The 16,787-nt window shown below is 40.0% G+C and overlaps 3 protein-coding genes across 4 annotated transcripts; 1 reads left to right on the top strand and 2 right to left on the bottom strand.

The window, feature by feature from the left end:
* Window positions 1-489: 489 nt before the first annotated feature.
* On the bottom strand, window positions 490-6,284 carry lctla (lactase-like a; the record flags this gene model as incomplete). The annotated part of the gene is made up of 13 exons (XM_079667423.1): window positions 490-1,070; window positions 1,543-1,606; window positions 1,685-1,884; window positions 2,005-2,131; window positions 2,921-3,195; window positions 3,357-3,518; window positions 3,611-3,665; window positions 3,971-4,066; window positions 4,164-4,292; window positions 4,374-4,483; window positions 4,801-4,888; window positions 5,715-5,875; window positions 6,158-6,284. 13 exons carry the CDS (start codon window positions 6,282-6,284, stop codon window positions 955-957), a joined length of 1,710 nt encoding a protein of 569 aa, XP_079523549.1. The 3' UTR covers window positions 490-954.
* Window positions 6,285-8,971: 2,687 nt separating this feature from the next.
* crybgx (crystallin beta gamma X) lies at window positions 8,972-13,031 on the top strand. The gene is made up of 6 exons (XM_079665195.1): window positions 8,972-9,018; window positions 9,448-9,496; window positions 10,165-10,286; window positions 10,914-11,049; window positions 11,631-11,770; window positions 12,497-13,031. Exons 1-6 carry the CDS (start codon window positions 8,975-8,977, stop codon window positions 12,627-12,629), a joined length of 624 nt encoding a protein of 207 aa, XP_079521321.1. The 5' UTR covers window positions 8,972-8,974; the 3' UTR covers window positions 12,630-13,031.
* Window positions 12,756-15,721, bottom strand: LOC307029328 (G2/mitotic-specific cyclin-B2-like). 2 transcript variants are annotated; one of them, XM_079665193.1, is made up of 8 exons: window positions 15,562-15,721; window positions 15,271-15,381; window positions 14,738-15,016; window positions 14,505-14,663; window positions 14,196-14,432; window positions 13,751-13,891; window positions 13,562-13,672; window positions 12,756-13,488 (listed from the first exon to the last, which is right to left on the bottom strand). In XM_079665193.1, the coding sequence occupies exons 1-8, from the start codon at window positions 15,586-15,588 to the stop codon at window positions 13,378-13,380; spliced, it is 1,176 nt and encodes a 391-aa protein (XP_079521319.1). In that variant the 5' UTR covers window positions 15,589-15,721; the 3' UTR covers window positions 12,756-13,377. The 2 variants fall into 2 exon arrangements, with proteins under 2 accessions (XP_079521319.1, XP_079521320.1); XM_079665194.1 differs by having other exon boundaries at window positions 15,271-15,378; window positions 15,562-15,715.
* Between the last annotated feature and the right edge of the window lie 1,066 nt (window positions 15,722-16,787).

Genomic DNA, 16,787 nt, shown 5'->3' with positions numbered 1-16,787 from the left:
CCCATGAAGGCTAAAAAGTGTGTATTATTTCAGTTAACAAACGTTGCCATCTTATTTAAATTGAAACATATTTTAAAATAAATTGTACAGTACATTTTGCTCTGGTAATCCACTGGAAATCCACCCCTCGAGTGGGATCAGGGTAATCCAGTTTTTTGGGATCAAATTGATCCCAATCCTGTGTTGTCGGTTTGCACTACCCGTTTTGAAGATTTGATCCAGATTAAAGCTTTGATTGGATTTCCTGATCTGATCGGATATCAAAGTCAACCTAATCCTGTTTTTTGGTTTTGAACTCCCCAAAATCCAAATCTGATCTGATCAGATAGGGATTAAAAGTTTTGAACTCCTGGGCCCAGGCGATTTGCAATATGTTGGTTTGGTTTCCCTCAGCTCATTATTAGAGTCCAGTTTCAGGGCTTTTATTTTGAAGGATAAAAAAGAGGAAATTGTTTATTTATTATTGACGCAATAATTAGCACATTTTATGTCTTAAACATGTATTTATTTGTATGATCAACAGCGAGTACAACAATACTGTATCTCCATCACTTTTTTTGTATTTGTTGACAGTAAACCTTCTTCTCTGCAGTTAGCTTGAGTAGCCTACAAAACTAAGCTACATCAAAAAACACACAAGACCAGTTTATTAAAACATTTTAAAAATAGTCATAATATACCAAGCTTGAATCAATGTTTCCAAAGTTGTGACAGGTACCGGCTATTTAAACTAAATACTGACAACCCAAAAACGTTTTTATTCAAAACAGAAAAGCAGGACAGTTAAATCAACAAAATGCTCTCAACAGGATAAAGTTTCACAGCTTTGAAGGCACTCTCAGATGTGTGTGTGTGTGTGTGTGTGTGTGTGTGTGTGTGTGTGTGCGCGCGCGCGCGCGTGTGTGTGCGCGCGTGTGTACGCGCGTGCGTGCGTGCGTGTGTGTGTGTGTTCTTTTAGATGCGTCCACGCAGCAGGAACATGAGGAACACTGCACTGAGGAGGATGCATAGTGTGCTCACAGTGGGAATCACGATCTCTGATACCATCTCCATGTGGCCTATCAAGGGATCTGAAACACATACATGGAAATGTAAGTCCATTTTCTAATCACAGAAAAAGGGTGCATAACAGGAAAGTAATTTCTCTCTTTACATGTGAGGGTAATAATCCAAAACCTATATTTGGCTGTTTGATTTAAGTCTTAGATTATATGTGAAATAACACAAGTCCTTAAAAGTTTCATTTTTGTCAGTAAAATGTAGAGAACTGAAATATACATGAAGTGGCGTCGAGTAGAGGTATAAAACAGCATTGCATAATAATAAAAAACATTGTAATCTTACTCAGAAACAACTTTTGTACCTAAACTTCATCATGCACTGGCCAAGCCTTTTCCTGATTTCCCTGGGACTTTCTTTTCGCTGGAGGGGCGAAACAAAGAAAAACTCTGTTAGAGAGCGGAATAACAAGCTTTTTTTTCTTTGTTTTTCCCCACCCAGCTTTAGCACAGCCTACACTTTATAATGTTGTATTGTACTAACCTGCAGCCAGGAGCTGGTTACTGGAAGCACAAGTCTCTACGGCTTTCCTTTTCCAGCTCTCCACCTGTGAAGATCCAACAAACAGATAAACTTGTTGTGCTCCAGACAGACTTTGAACGTTTAGTGTGTTGTTGGAGTTTACCTCTCTCTGATTGGGAAAGCCATTGGAGCTGATGATGCGTTTATAGAACTGGACAGAGGCCTTGGGGTAGCGTGGTTTATTTTTGTTGCTGAAGTCCACGTAGTAGAGTCCAAATCTCTCTGAGAATCCTTCATCCCACTCAAAGTTGTCCAGGAGAGACCAAGCTGTGTAGCCCTTCACATTGACGCCATCCTTGACCGCTGTTAGTAAAACCATGGAAACGTAAAAATACAAAACAGGTGTCATGTTTAATTTTACGTGGCCACTATTATTAGTATAATGTACGGACCAGACAGTGTTTAGTAGAGCTGTTATTTTACCTTTGAGCATCTCATTAATGTAGTCTTTAAAGTACTGCATTCTCCAGTCATCACAGAGGTCGGTGCAGACCATTTTTTCCGAGACACCATTTTCTGTCACGTATACCATGGGGTTTCCATACTGAGTCTATTAGAGAGACACCATTATACATAAGAATAGAATACATACTGACCCTTTTGTACTTGTGTTTTATTGTACAAAATATGTTATACTGGCATGATGCAATGTGACAAATGTTCAGGCTTAAATGAGAAGATGAATACCATTCATGACTGTGTGTGTTAACTGTAGAGCTCGAGCTAGGAGATTAGCTTAGCATACAGACAGAAAACAGAGGGAAACAGCCAGGAGTGCTAGGGGCATGATTAACTAACTGTTGTGTGCCACACATTATTATTAGTTTTTATTTGTATGTAATTGTTGCAACTAAACTAACACGACAAACAAAATCATTGAGCTTAAAAGTTGTTAGTAATTGTATTTTTGAACTTCTGAGCTAGATGATTTCCCTTACTTCATACTCTGCTCTACTTTATAGCTAACATACAAACATGAGTTTGGTATCACTCTTCTCAATCAAATTAAGCTTATTTCTAATTATTTATTAAGGAAACATTTCAGTATTTAAAATCCATCTATTGCTTTTTCAAACATGGTTAAGCCCTTTATAATGTGTCTCTAAATTGATCAGTTGACTTTAGACCACTGTGAATCCTCAACTTGCAGCACTGTGACAGCCTATGACTACACTGTAGCTATGTTCGTATGACAAATAAAGAACCTTGAACCTTGAACTTACATGGCATTTTTGTCGTAATTTCTTAGATTAATCAATTTAACATCTAGCATCACTCCATTTTCTGCCTATATTATACAGCTGTATGTCTGGATTTGATTCAAATGTTTGTTGCATACCTTGACAAAGTTCAACATGCGCCGGAAGCCCCAGGGAACAGAATAGAGCCACTCAGAGCCTGGATCAGGCCATTTTGGGTCAACCAGCTCAGCAAGGTCACGATCTGCAAAGTAGCTGTCTCCCAGCCCAGATGGGTAGTTCTTCGGGGTGATGTAGCGAGTAGTGAAATGTCCGAGGCCTAGGAAGTCGCAGGTTCCCTTGATGTAACTCTTCTCCTGAGGCGAGAAGACGGGCAGCCGTGAAGCTCCCAGTCCCTGCTGGCCACTCTTCCTACCTAAAGGTCGAAATTCATCGAGTTTAATACTGAAACTATAACAGACAAAAAAAGGTGCCAACAAGCTAACGAACATTTTAGTTTTAAGCCAAATAACAGATGCTTTCATGTTTCTAGTGTGTAGTGTCTCCTATAAACAGTTGCAGTTGACCGTGACGCACCGATGTAATCTTTCATAACCTGGGGGTAGTCTCCATTGAAGATGGGGGTAGCGAACCATCCCAGGTAGAACTGGATGTATCTCTCCGCTGCTTCAATGTCCCTCTGGTTGGTGATGTCCACTGGTTCACCCCAGTCAGCCGTTAGCGAGATACCAACCATGCCTGGACACACCAAACACATACAGCATGATGGCAAATTATCTTTGACTTTGATGACCATAAATACCAAAATGAAAACAAAATTGTGGTGTCACCTTTTTGTTTGCTTCGCCATTGCATGTCATACGTGTGCCAAACTTTAGCATGTGCCTGTTTCAGAGACAGAAAAGCAGCGTCAGCTTTATGTCGGTCTAAGATCTCTATATCAACTAATTAGTTTCAAACTTGTGATTTACTAAATTAGGTTGCACCATAAGAAAACCTGAAAAAATTATTCTCAGCTTGTAAAAGTGTAAACCGGTTGAAAGAAAACATTTGTAACGCTGGCCAAACAACGGGCAAAGAACTATGTACAGTAAACATGACTAAAGTCTCACAAAGTACAGTAGTGTTGGTCATATTTCAATTAGCATACAAGGAGAAAGGAACACAAAGCATCATCTCTTGAGTCTTACCTTGATGATGTGATGGGCAGCTTTGTAAGCTCCGGTTCCCTTCAGCTTCATTCCTGGTGCATGTTCCCCTGTTTCATATCCCTCCACAGCAATAGACTGAGAACACAAGACAACACTCTCCGTTATCCAAGTCAAACACAAAAATGTTTCACAACGACAGTCAATCCACCATTTCCCTCCAACCCGGACATACCCAGGGATTGTTGAACGTGATCCAGTATTTCACTTTGTGTCCAAATCTTTCAAAGCACAAGTTAGCAAAGTCGTTGAAGTAGTTCACCATGGTGACGTTCTGCCACCCACCATACTTCTCCTGTAAGAGCTAGGGAGCAAAGACATCTTAGCTTCTACGGCGTGGCTTAAAATCTGTACATTTGAAAGGTCTAGTGAGTTTAGGGCCCACCTGCGGTAAATCCCAGTGATACAAAATAACAATGGGAGTGATCTTATTGTCCAGCAGCATGTTAATCAGGTCTTCATAGTATTTGATTCCTTTCTCGTTGATGTGTTCACCTGAGAGAGTAGCAAGTAAAATAATATATATGAACAATTTTACGAGAAATAGCAAGACAATTATCATTACAACGATCAAACCTCCAAAAGTAAAGAGCACAGAAAAAGCAAAGCTGAAAGCCGGAAAATGAATTTTGATAACATTCTGATAATTCATTACTTCAATACATTGGAGCACTGATTTTAATAATCAGTAAATAAATACAAAATAATAGAAACAAATATGGCATTCCACAACAGTGGAAAAATATGAAAAATAAGAAATTGTGGAAAACGAGGGAATAAATTGAAATAAGAAAGGCCAGGCTCATGGTTACTTTTCAGTCCGCTTGGTAAAATCCTTGGCCAGGAGATGGAGAAACGATAGTGATTCAGCTTCATGTCCTTCATCAAGGTGATGTCCTCCTAAGAAAACAACGAGTACCATTTTTAAATATCATGCAGTGCAGTCAAACATTATTCACAGCCTCAGAACTTAATTTTAAGGAAAAGTTCAACATTTTTAGAAATATATTTATTGCTTTCTTGCCGAAAGTTAGAGAACTTTGCGACCACTCTGCAGCCAGGGTTAGCTTAGCTTAGCACAATGAAAGGAAAAAGAGGGGAAAAGCTAGCTCTTGTTTCATTTAGCTTTCCTAAAAAGGTTCTGGAAGGCAGATTTATTTTGTTTTCAGATAGTCCTGGCTAGCGGCTTGACACTGTTTCTTGTCTTAATGCTAACTCAGCTAAACGCTTCTTGGCTATAGCCTAATATTTACCATACAGAGATGAAAAGGATATCAATCTGCTTACAAGGTTTTGGAGATACCAAATGAGAATATGTATCTTAAATGATAAACAAAGACATTTAGAATATTCAAAAGTTGGTTCAACCATAATACAAATGGATCTTAATCTTAGATATACATATTATGTAAAAAGGTACAAATCTAAGAGATTAAAGAGAAAATAATTACTTTCTATGATGTTTAAAATGTATTTTTTTTAAACAAAATGAAGTTACTGGATTCCTCCAGACTTATCAAATAAATGAGTCGTGTGGAGTCAATGCACCTACATAGTTATGTTCATAAGAGATTAAAGAGAAAATAATGTCAGACAGATCATTTTTCTACCCAGATTTTTCTGATGTTACTTCTAAAGGTAAGACTTAATGTTTAGCACTTCAACTAATGTGTTTAACAAAAACAACACTTATTTACTGGAAACAGATGCTCCCTCGGCATGTCACCTTGAATTTGTTGTAGCCGTCACACGATGTGTCTCCAGTGTCATTCAGGAATATTTTCCCCTTCTTGCGGGTGAATGCATCCCAGATGCTCATTCCTTTGCCATCTATGTTCCACGCTCCTTCAGTCTGATAGGCGGAGCTGCCAGCTCCCCAGGAGAAACCTGCAGAGGACACAATACATGTCAGCATCAGAATTGGTTTTATTAACAATTACACATACGAGAAATTTGCTTTGGTATAAGTGGTGCATAGATAAACGCAGAAAGAAGTATACGTAATAAAAATGTTAAAAAAAATTAAGACAATATTTACACAAAATATATAGAATAAAATATAATAAGAAATGACAATACTATGTACTATTTTCAAAGTGGGGAGCTGTTAATATTTATGCAGCATATAGTACCAAGTTTTCCATGACTATAGTGCAGGTTTCGTCTTACCAGTTGGGAAGGTGCTGTAGTAGAAAGATGTTTTTTCATTCTTGGTCCAGTCAAAGTCCTCCCTGGCTGACACACACAGCACCAAAGCAAACACATGGTACGTCCTCAGGATGCACCGCTGCAGCATTGTGATCTTTGGCAAGAAACTCTCTCTCTTTTTACACCTGGAGGAAAAAATCAGTATGTTTGATCTCTGATTTCACAGATATCATTGCTTACACGTAGGCCAAAGGTAACATCTGCTGTCATATCCTGTTCCTGTACAACGATTGAGAAACTCACTCAAGGCTTCAGGTGTCCACAGGTTACCATTCTAACATAAACCCCAAACCTTAGTATAATTTCTTAAAGATCCACTGAAAACACACCCGTCATTATCAGAACTCTAAGATATAAAATAAGAATCTAGTTTCATTTCAGCCAGCTGTAAGACACACTGACACAGAAGGCTATCACAGACAGGAATTTAGCCAGCTTGTTCAGCACGGTCAGGATGAGCGACATTTCAAGCTTCTGTAAATCTCCAGTGGTGTGAAAGATAACCAAGTTGAGGGTTACAAAGTGTGAAGTTCCCTGAGAGTCCTCCTGCCAAAGCCTGTCCTGTTTCTCTGCCTACATGTGTCCCTTTGCCCAGCCTGTCTCAGCCTCAGCCCCTCTCTCAGAACCACATATAGATGTCTGACCTGCGGCACGTCCTGCGTTTGTCTCCGCTGGAAACTGCTCCAAAGTGCAAGAAACATCCCCAAGCTTCTGGACCTAGTTAATGCCGCCCAGTGTCACCGGCAGGTTCAGAGCCAATGTTACAAAAAAAAAAACGAGTGAATCATCCAGGGACATTTTCTGCTATTCATCAGCCCCCATACAGAGACTCCCCCTCCCCTATCCCATCCACATGCACTCTGAATACCGCTCCATTTGAAGTCAGTGAGGTGTAACAGTGAATTTGCTGGGGCCAACAGATCTTTTAGAAAAGGAGGTGATTCTGACCCTGTAAGCAGAGTTAATGTCAGTGAAGCTGATACAGTGGCAGCTTGGTGTCACACTTTGTTTTGTTTGACTTGTTAATGTCTCAATGTTTAGAGCAGAAACCTTTAATGAGGACAAATGTCTGTTTGTGTTTTTCTTCAAATTTTTTACTCATTTGGCCCTAATCCACATAAAGTATTAGTGAATAAAAGATATAGATTTTTATTTTGAAAGATATTTTCACATACTATACTTTAATTAAATATAATCTATTACAATAGAACTTCAAATAATTACTTTCTATGATGTTTAAAATGTATTTTTTTTAAACAAAATGAAGTTACTGGATTCCTCCAGACTTATCAAATAAATGAGTCGTGTGGAGTCAATGCACCTACATAGTTATGTTCATTTTACACCTTTTAAAAATCCTGTACAACAGTGCACTCTGAATGAAAGAGTTATTAATTATTATTACATTATTATTGTGTTCTTCAGGACACACCAATCTTCTTAAGAAAAATGTGTTGTGTATCTTTCATTATAAAGTCAGTGTTATCAGACCAATGAGAGACACATTAAAAGTGTATGCTCAAGGTTTGAAGACTGTCCACCCTCAGCTAATGACTGGAGTGTAGTTGGAACATTAACAATCCCGTATGTACTTTGCAGCATAAAATAGTAATAAGAAATATTAACATAAACTATATACCCATCTTACTAAATATGCTAATTTGCATACATTTCTGGATCAGAAATCTACAGTTGGTATTTTGGATATCACTTTTTAACACACAAAAAGATCAATCTTTGGTGTGTTTTTAAGGAAGAAAATGTGATTAGAATCAGATGAATAAACATCTCTGTCAAAAAATATTGAATATAGATAGGAATGAAACTAGAGAGTTTGGTGCATGTAAGTGCATTAAAGTACTTACTTATAACTAATAGATATCACCAGGAAACCTCTCCCTTGGATTACTTGCGTTCAGACAAGTATTATAAGTTTTTGAAGTTTTCTGTTTAAACATGCAAATTAGGCATTAGCCTGCTAACTTTTGGTAAATGTAGGCGGTATCTTCAGATGCAAATGGAAAGGTAAAACAATTTTAGCCTACAATTTCTCCCCTTAAGATGTTCCTCCTCTAAACGTCTCTACGTCTACAACTGAATTAAGTCTAAAAGAATATCTAATCACACAATATGTCTGATTTGTGTCTCCACCACATCAGTGGAGCCGTCAGAGTGGAAAAGTCTAAAACTGTTCTGTCCGTGAGTCCCCCCCCAGCTCAAGGTCACGACCTCTACACTGAATACAGTTTGCTGGAGCTGGCAATGCACAAAGCATGAATACAACCATTATCATAAAGCGCATTGTTTAAAGGGTATTGTCGTTTAAAACGCTGAATTGTTCAAAGCCAAAACTGTTGGCACTGCACTCTCATATTTACATGTGTGTGTGTGTGTGTGTGTGTGTGTGTGTGTGTGTGTGTGTGTGTGTGTGTGTGTGTGTGTGTGTGTGTGTGTGTGTGTGTGTGTGTGTGTGTGTGTGTGTGTGTGTGTGTGTGTGTGTGTGTGTGTGTGTGCAGAAACTCTGTTCTCTATACTAGTGTTTGTGTATCTGCATGAACACATCTATTTCTATTGCTGGCCAAATGTGTGTTTGTATGTCTAATTGTCCTCTGCATGCCATGTTTGCAGCTGTGTGTGTTTGACAACAGAGAACATGACTGTGTTTGTGTGTTTAGCATATCAATGGACTGCTGCAGAACCCCTCTGTGTTCTAGCACCTGTGGGCTCAGCTCACCTGGCTGTATTTAAGGGGCTTTCTTGTTGCGTCACAGAGCTGACATGAACATCTTCACTAAAGTCCAAGGATTAGCCCAACAAACCAGGTATGTCCAGAGCGCCGTGGACCAGACCCAAAGAGCCCCCTGCTCAGATGTGTCGGGGTGGGGGGGGGCCCATGGCTCCACGTCCCACCTGCTGCTGGTTATCAGGCTATACCAGTTTCCCAAAATCACCCGATTTTGTGATGTGATCATGGCAGGAGACATGCACACATTCTGCACAGTGTAGTTTCAAATTGGAAAGCATGAAAATACTTCTAATTCCTTATTGGTTACAATCTGTAGCACTTCAGTGTTTCTTCACCAAAGTGACATAAATGATGACATTTCAGTAGCTCAGGTCTTTAGTTTTACCTCAACATACTGTCATGTTTTTATTAAGTTACTCTGTTATTTCTTTATCATCTGTTTTTAATTATGGTGTAGAGTGTTTGGGGGAGTAATTATTCACTATAAAACCTTATATATCTACAGCAAGCTGGGGTCTGTACTCCAACGTGCCTTCTACGGGTCCAGTGGGAGGGTGAGTTACATGTTGCTATGAACTGATGAAGTGTCATTTACCTGTTTAGTGTTGTTTAGTATAATGTAAAACATATATCATTTTCTGTGGGGACCTCTTGGCTGACGAACAATAGCTTTAATTATCTTATTTATTACTTGAAGCTATGTAACTTAGCATAGCTCACTAGTTATTTTCAATGTTGTGGTTTAGTTTCCAGAAACTCACTGCTCTCAGCTGTGGTTCACAAAGAAATATCTACTGCATTATATTTAGCACATCAGTTTACTGTAAACCAAATATGTTAGTTATTTAATATTGTGTATTCCTTTACATATACTTTGGAAGCTTTGTAATTGGTTACTAATTTTGAATCTGACCATTTGAAAATATAACCCATCATTTTATCTTTTCTTAAGATTTACATGTTCCCTCCCAATCAGAACAACAAATTATATAAATTCATCATGGCTTATTGTAGTATTTGGTGTCAAAATGTTCAAAACGTTAAGGAAAAAACCTTATAGTGTGACTGAAGTGGTCATAGAGTTTTTTCCACAAGTGGAAATGTGCAACCCAACATAGTAAACAAAAGAAAATGTAAGCTTCATACTTGGGAGGCGATGAACATCTGAGTGCTGATGTTTAACTTTAATACAATGTGTTTCCCGTGGTGTCTGTGCCCTCAGGTGACCCTTTTCGAGCAGAGGAACTTCGCCGGCAGGCGTTTGGACCTCAGCTCTGACTGTGCCAGGCTCAGTGACAAGAGCTTCCCAGAGAGATGTAACTCTGTGCAGGTGGAGAGCGGAGCGTAAGTCTGCAGCCCCACCTACAGCACACCACAGGTCACTGCAACACACACAGGAGTCCACAGGGGAAAAGGACAGAAACAGATAACAGCAGCCTGTCAGTGGACCTCAATACAGTGAATGGGTTTTTAAATACACCTTTTTTCAACTTTTAAATAGTGAAACTCCAGAAGTGTAGGAGTAGACTTCGTTTGTTATAGTTCAGATGGGAGCCTACAAATATGGAAACACTCAGATCTTGTAATTGAGTAAAAGTAGAAGTACCAGAGTGTAGGAGTATTCTGTAACAAGAAAAACTCCTGCATTCAAAATGTTACTCAAGTAAAAGTAGAAAAACATTTGCATCAAAATATACTTAAAGTACCAAAAGTAAAAGTAGTCATTATGCAGATTGGCCCATTTCAGAATAATATATATTATATGTTTTGATTATAATTATTGATGCATTAAAGTGTTCTCAAAGCTGATAAAGGTGCAGCTAGTTTTAATGACTTTATACTGCAGGGTATTTACTCCAGGTGTAACTAAAGACTGATTTAAGAGTTGATTATATTTCACATCATTAAACCAAATCTGTAAAGTAACTAGTCTGCTAGCTGTGTTTTTGACTGAGTCCCTCTCCTCTGAAGATGGATCGGCTACGAGCATGAGAACTTCCGCGGCCGTCAGTACCTGTGGGACATGTCCGAGAGGGGAGAGTACAACTGCTACGACAAGTGGTCCGCCCAGGTGGACCACGTCTCCTCTGTCCGTGCTGTTAAACAGGTGAGACATGAAGCTAAAACACACGTTACAGTACGTACAGTTAGTCCAGGTGAAGAGGAATACACTCTGAGACCTGAACTGGATGTGTGCACACTGTAGCTCACGTTTAATCCTCTAAAGTCGTATCTACTGCATCAGTAAGTGCTATTTCTGTTATTCCCATGCATTATTCAAAGCTTAACGCATCAAAATAATCTCTAAAATATAAAGATTTGGATCTTCAAACCCTGTAGAAGTAATTTTTGAATCTGACATTTTACATTTTTCTTTTGTTGGACAGATTTGAGATATTAGTGGTGTGTAGTTATTTGCAACATGTGTGGACATTGATTAAATATGTCATGGACACCTACAGTAAATGTTAGAAAACTGACATAAATAAATGTAAATGACTTAACTACTGAAAAACTAGAAAGGCAGGTCATTTAAAAAAAAAAACAAGAGGAAAATAAGTAACTTGTAGTTATGTATTGGGGGCTTTGATTTACTTCAGGTTCCCCTAAATACACATTACCACCTTGTATCTATAGACACCCACCCAGTTGGCATTTCATTGGCACTCTGTGTGTTTGTTATTTCAGGACAACAATCCTGGCAAGGCTCATCTGTTTGAGCGTGCCGGTTTCTCCGGTAAGAAGATGGAGATCCAGGATGACATCCCCAACCTGATGAGCCGCTACAGCCTCAACAGGGTCGCCTCCATCCGCGTGCTCGGAGGAGCGTAAGTACAACAACCTATTTATATATCCTCTGTGACTTCTCCAATCAAGTCCGTTTGGACTTGGAACATTTCACCCCAAAAACAAAATAACACATTTGTTCTCATTCCTGCAGTGTGATATTCTTTTGGTATGCGTTAATTATAGAAGATGGCACTTGGCTTGTGGTGCCCAAAAATCATGAACTGGTTACTCAAGTTAACCCACAGACCTTGTTATCAGCAGTTTAATTTAGCAACTATTTTCTTTCAAACAAACTACACCCCACAGTGAAATGGCCGGGGCCTATGTGCTATAACACAGACAGTGGCCATAGTTTGGCATAAAGAAGATAGTTCCTTACTCAAGTAAGGTCGGAATCCTCTTGAGGAACTGGGTCAGGATTTGTGAATTTCCCCATTTTTGTGTTGTGCATAAATCCAGTGCCCTCTAGTTCCAATATCCAAGATAAAGGTGTACACCTAAACACAACACATCTAGATAAATAGCAATTGTGTCAAGCAAAATATGCATTTTATTTTTTATTTTGAGTGAATCGCCCCTTTAATGTCAACAGCTGCTCCCGTTTGAAGCTTTCAATTAGATTTTAAAGCTAGCTTGGGTCAATAACTAATGACAGAAAATCCGAAGCAGTAATTCTAGATGACATTACACGCAATGCTTTGAGTAGATGCATTCAGAAAAAAAATTAACGTGTTTTTTTAAATGACTAACCCTTCTGTTTGCAGTTGGGTGTGCTATCAGGAGCCCAACTACAGAGGGCCTCACTACATCCTGGAGAAGCGCGACTACAACAACTTCTCAGACTGGGGCAGCCAGAACAGCACCGTGGGCTCCATGCGCCGAGTCCGCTTCACCTGAACAACTGACCCGAGTCCTGCCCACAGGACTCCTTAAGTCAATATGAAACCTGTCAGCTTCACACACACAGCAGAACCTATTTGACTAATAAACTGGTTAAAAAAAAAATAAAAAAAGAAGTTTCCATTTTCATTTAAAGGTTTAATAATTTTGAAATGGTTGCAAATAAATATAAATGTTAGTGGGGATTCACCAACACGTTCATATAAATATTAGTTACTAAACAAAAACCTAATGGATTAACAAATCCATACATCAGCCAGCTGTCATTATGAGACAAAAATGAAAATACAACCTCAGCCATTTAAAAACCTCTTTAGTTTAAAAAAAAAAAAAAAAAGAGTAAATACTGTTATATCCAACATTATACATACAAAAAAAAGCATGATAAAACAGTAATTATCTTAAAGTGTCTTCAAATGTTTTTTAAGAAAGCAAAAACACAATACTCATGAGGTAGACTTAAGAAATCAGATGGTAAACAAACTAGAAAGAACAATCTCGTTGCACACAACTTCTGATTGGAAGCGATGCATCATCTAAACGCTAGCTTGGAACTGCAGTTCAAGGTGCATTGGAGGAACATCTGATGTACCGTAAAGAGTTTCGTCAAAACATCATCCGTGTAAAAACAGTGGCTAAAATTCTGAACTTTGCGCAAAAATAAAAACATTTGAAGTGTAGTTTCCACAGATTGCAATCAATCTTAAATAAAGTGCAAGTGAAACGTTCAATGATCTAAAAGTTCTCAAGGATTGCTGAGCAGAGCGGCCGCCATGGTCTTGACGATGGCCGAGTTCAGATGAGGGATGAGGCTGATCTTCATCAGCTTGCTGCTCGAGTACTTGTTCTTCACAGCCTACAGAGGAAAAAGGGTTTTATTTTTGCTACAAATCAAAATTTTAACGCTTATACTTGGTCGTTCAACTCACCATGAACTTTGTCTTCCCCTCGTTGACCATCACTATGTTTTTGGCGATGTGCTGCATGATGGGCTTCAAGTGGGCGGCGTCATAAGTGGAGTAGTGCTGCTGCTGAGGAGACTGAGACAAGACAGAAAAATTACCACCAGGAAAATGAAACATTGTAAGTGTAGATGCCCCTCTAATGCCATCACTCACCCAGGGCAGGGCTACCAGCAGCAGCTGGGAGAGCGCCAGAGAAGCAGCAGCGATCTCAGAGGGCCGATAGTGCACCATGTTGTAGTCAAGGAGCGTCAACTCCATCAGGTACTTGGCCAGCGTGTGTCTCTCTACATCAGACTGAGGCACAACCATCCAAACCAGTGAAATCTCATTAATTTTTTTACAAAATCTCAAAGATTGTTTATAGTATTTGTTCCCGTAGGGCAAATCTAGAATTAATGAGTTCTTTAAATTACCTAATCAATTAAAATTAAAATACATTTAAAAAAAAGACATCACTGGTAGCTCTTTATGCAAGGTCAAACTGAGAACACGCAGTGAAATGATTGATAGATACTGTAGCTCTACACAGCATTGTCCAATATAGTCCTTAAACATTGCCCAGACAATATTGCCGTGGTAAATGTTTACAAGAACCTACGTTTCCCACTTTTGAAGCCCGTCTCAGGAAGTGGAGAGGTAGAGGGCGTCCCAGCTCAAAGTTGAGGGCCCTCAGAATCAGCTGCTCCATCACCAGAATCTGAGCCTTTGTAAAGGCGTTGTCTGTGATGTAGGCGAAGTCTCCCACCTCTGGAGCGTACATCTCCTCGTATTTACATGCCACCAGCATGGCCGTCACACCGACAAGCTGCAGCTTCCTGCGAGAGACCGGCTGGACCTGAAGCACAGCGGCAGACATTTACAAACAGCTCACAAAACACAAAGAAAAGACAGTTTAGACCGCTCCTACCTGGAGGAATCGATCCATGACGGCAACTGTGAGGTACAGAGTCTCCTGCAGCAGCTGGAACCTGGAGTGCACCTGGACCAGCCAGTCCACCAGGAGAGCCCGCATGCGCTCAGTGATCTCATAATGCTGCATGTAGTCGGGTCGTACAGCCTGCTCCACCTGTGGAGGCAAACAGATGTAACATTCAACCTTGCAGGGTGGGGGAAGAGAGCATTACTGGAGGGGTGAATTACCTCCAGGACGTGCAGGTAGCTGTAGATATCTTTGACATATTCTGAGCAGAGCTGCGGCAGGTCCCCGTCCTCCTCGTCCACATCCTGCACCATGAGCAGCGCATCAGAGAACGCCTGGCACAGCTCCTCCTCCTTCATGGCCACATCAGCAGACTCCTCTGAGAGTGTGGGGAGGGGGTCTGCATGGTCCGGGGCCATAGGCAGCACCAGAGCTATAGCTCTAGGGGCAATGGAGGCTTTCACTGAAGGTTTGAATGAAGCTTTGGCAGGGCCAGTCTTCTAAGGAAACAAGTTTGGAAAGATGCATGTTTAAACATGAACTGCAACATGATGTGCTGCTTGGTTTTAGCTTTATGAATAGTGCCCACATACTCGTAGCCTTAAAGTGTAGCTCATGTGCAGGTGTGTTAGGGGGTTTAGTTATTTTTGACTCACAGGGCTGATACACAACACTTCAAAGAGCTACAAAGGAGGCATGAAACATGGAGAGCAGTAGCTGACCCAAAAAGTTCTTCCATGATGATGAAACTTACCTTGGTGTTGACTGCTGCTGCTGCTGCTTTAAAGTTGGTGATCTCTCCGAGAGCAGCTCTCCTCAGACCCACGACGGCTTTACCCATGGGTTTCTCTCCGGCTGGGAGCTGCTGAAAGAGAAAAGGAAACAAGTCACAAACTACGGAGAAGCTTAAGAAAATAAAAACCCTGTTCAATAAAAGCTAATGCGAACATGAAGTCAAGAAGCGACAATGCTAGCTGGCGAAGCTACGAGCTTTGCAAACAATTGACGTGACATGCAGTAAAACAGTGAACTACAGTTTACTCACCACAGCACGAACTTCAACAGAAGACATGTCAACTGTGGCTGCAACAAGGGCAAACAGATTCAAATAAAACACGGGGATATAGTTTAGCACCAACAAGCACGATTTAGCCACAGGCTCCTTGGACACCGAGTTCAGCTAGTAAACAAAACAGAGACGAGCGGCTTTCAAATAGTGCTCCGTCAAATATGATTGGATGCTGCTTCAGTAGGACGCTCCTGATTGGCTGACAGCATGAGGTCAAAGGTAGAAGCCAGGTGATATTTAAATTCAGAAAATAACAAGAATATGTTTTGTTAAGTAACAAAGTATATGCATAATGTACCTAGCGTTGTTAATCTACAAGGGGGTACAAGTTTCAGTCATTATTTAAGCAACTGGTTCGTCTAGAATGACTTTGATTGGCGTGTCATTTAAAACCAGTAGCCTATCATGATCATCACCCTTGTATATAATTCTCTACTAAGTAATAATAATAATAATAATAATAATAGATTTAATTTGTTAGCGCTTTTACAGGTGCTCAAAGACGCTTTACAGATAATAGTGAAGAGAAAAGAAAAGAGAAGAAAGGAACAACAAATAAATATATAGTTAAAGTTAAAGTCAAATAATACAAAAACAATCACACATGAAAAGCCAGATTGAAGAGGTGAGTTTTTGTGAGTTTTTTGAAGGTGGTGAGGTCGATGCAGTCTCTGAGAGAAGCCCCACTGCAGTGCGCAGTACCACACGCCCCTCCTTCTCAACCTCAAGATCGCCCCTCCTTCTCAACCTTTGAGACACGTGACGGGACGGCCCCTCCTTCTCAACCTTTGAGGCACGTGACGAGCTTCACTGATGAAGCGTTGCATCCTGTTTCCGGGGTAGCAGTTCTCTTCCCTCCCTTCAATCTAACCCTTCCCTTCCCCCCATCCTAACCCTAACCACTCCCTACTTTTTTACCTAAATCCTAATCTTCCTTCCTCCCTCCCTCCCAAACCTAAACCCCAAAACCTCTCCTACTGTAAGAAATTAAAATCAATGTTGATATGACGTAATTTAAATTAAATACAGGGTTTTAATATAAAGCCGTTTTATTCTGAAAAAACCGGAAGTTCACACTAACTATTAACTTAACACTTTTATTCTGAAAATTCTTCATTTCCGGTTAGCATTAGCACGTGGCTAACGTTTTGAAAACCGTGAATTGAAGATGAAATGACATGTGATGTTGCACACTAAACACA

This window comes from Notothenia rossii, assembly GCF_949606895.1.
Source record: "Notothenia rossii genome assembly, chromosome: 2".
NCBI classification, from domain to species: Eukaryota; Metazoa; Chordata; class Actinopteri; order Perciformes; family Nototheniidae; genus Notothenia; species Notothenia rossii.
The sequence above is the reverse complement of the archived record's forward strand: the minus strand, read 5'-3'. Positions and strand labels throughout refer to the sequence as shown.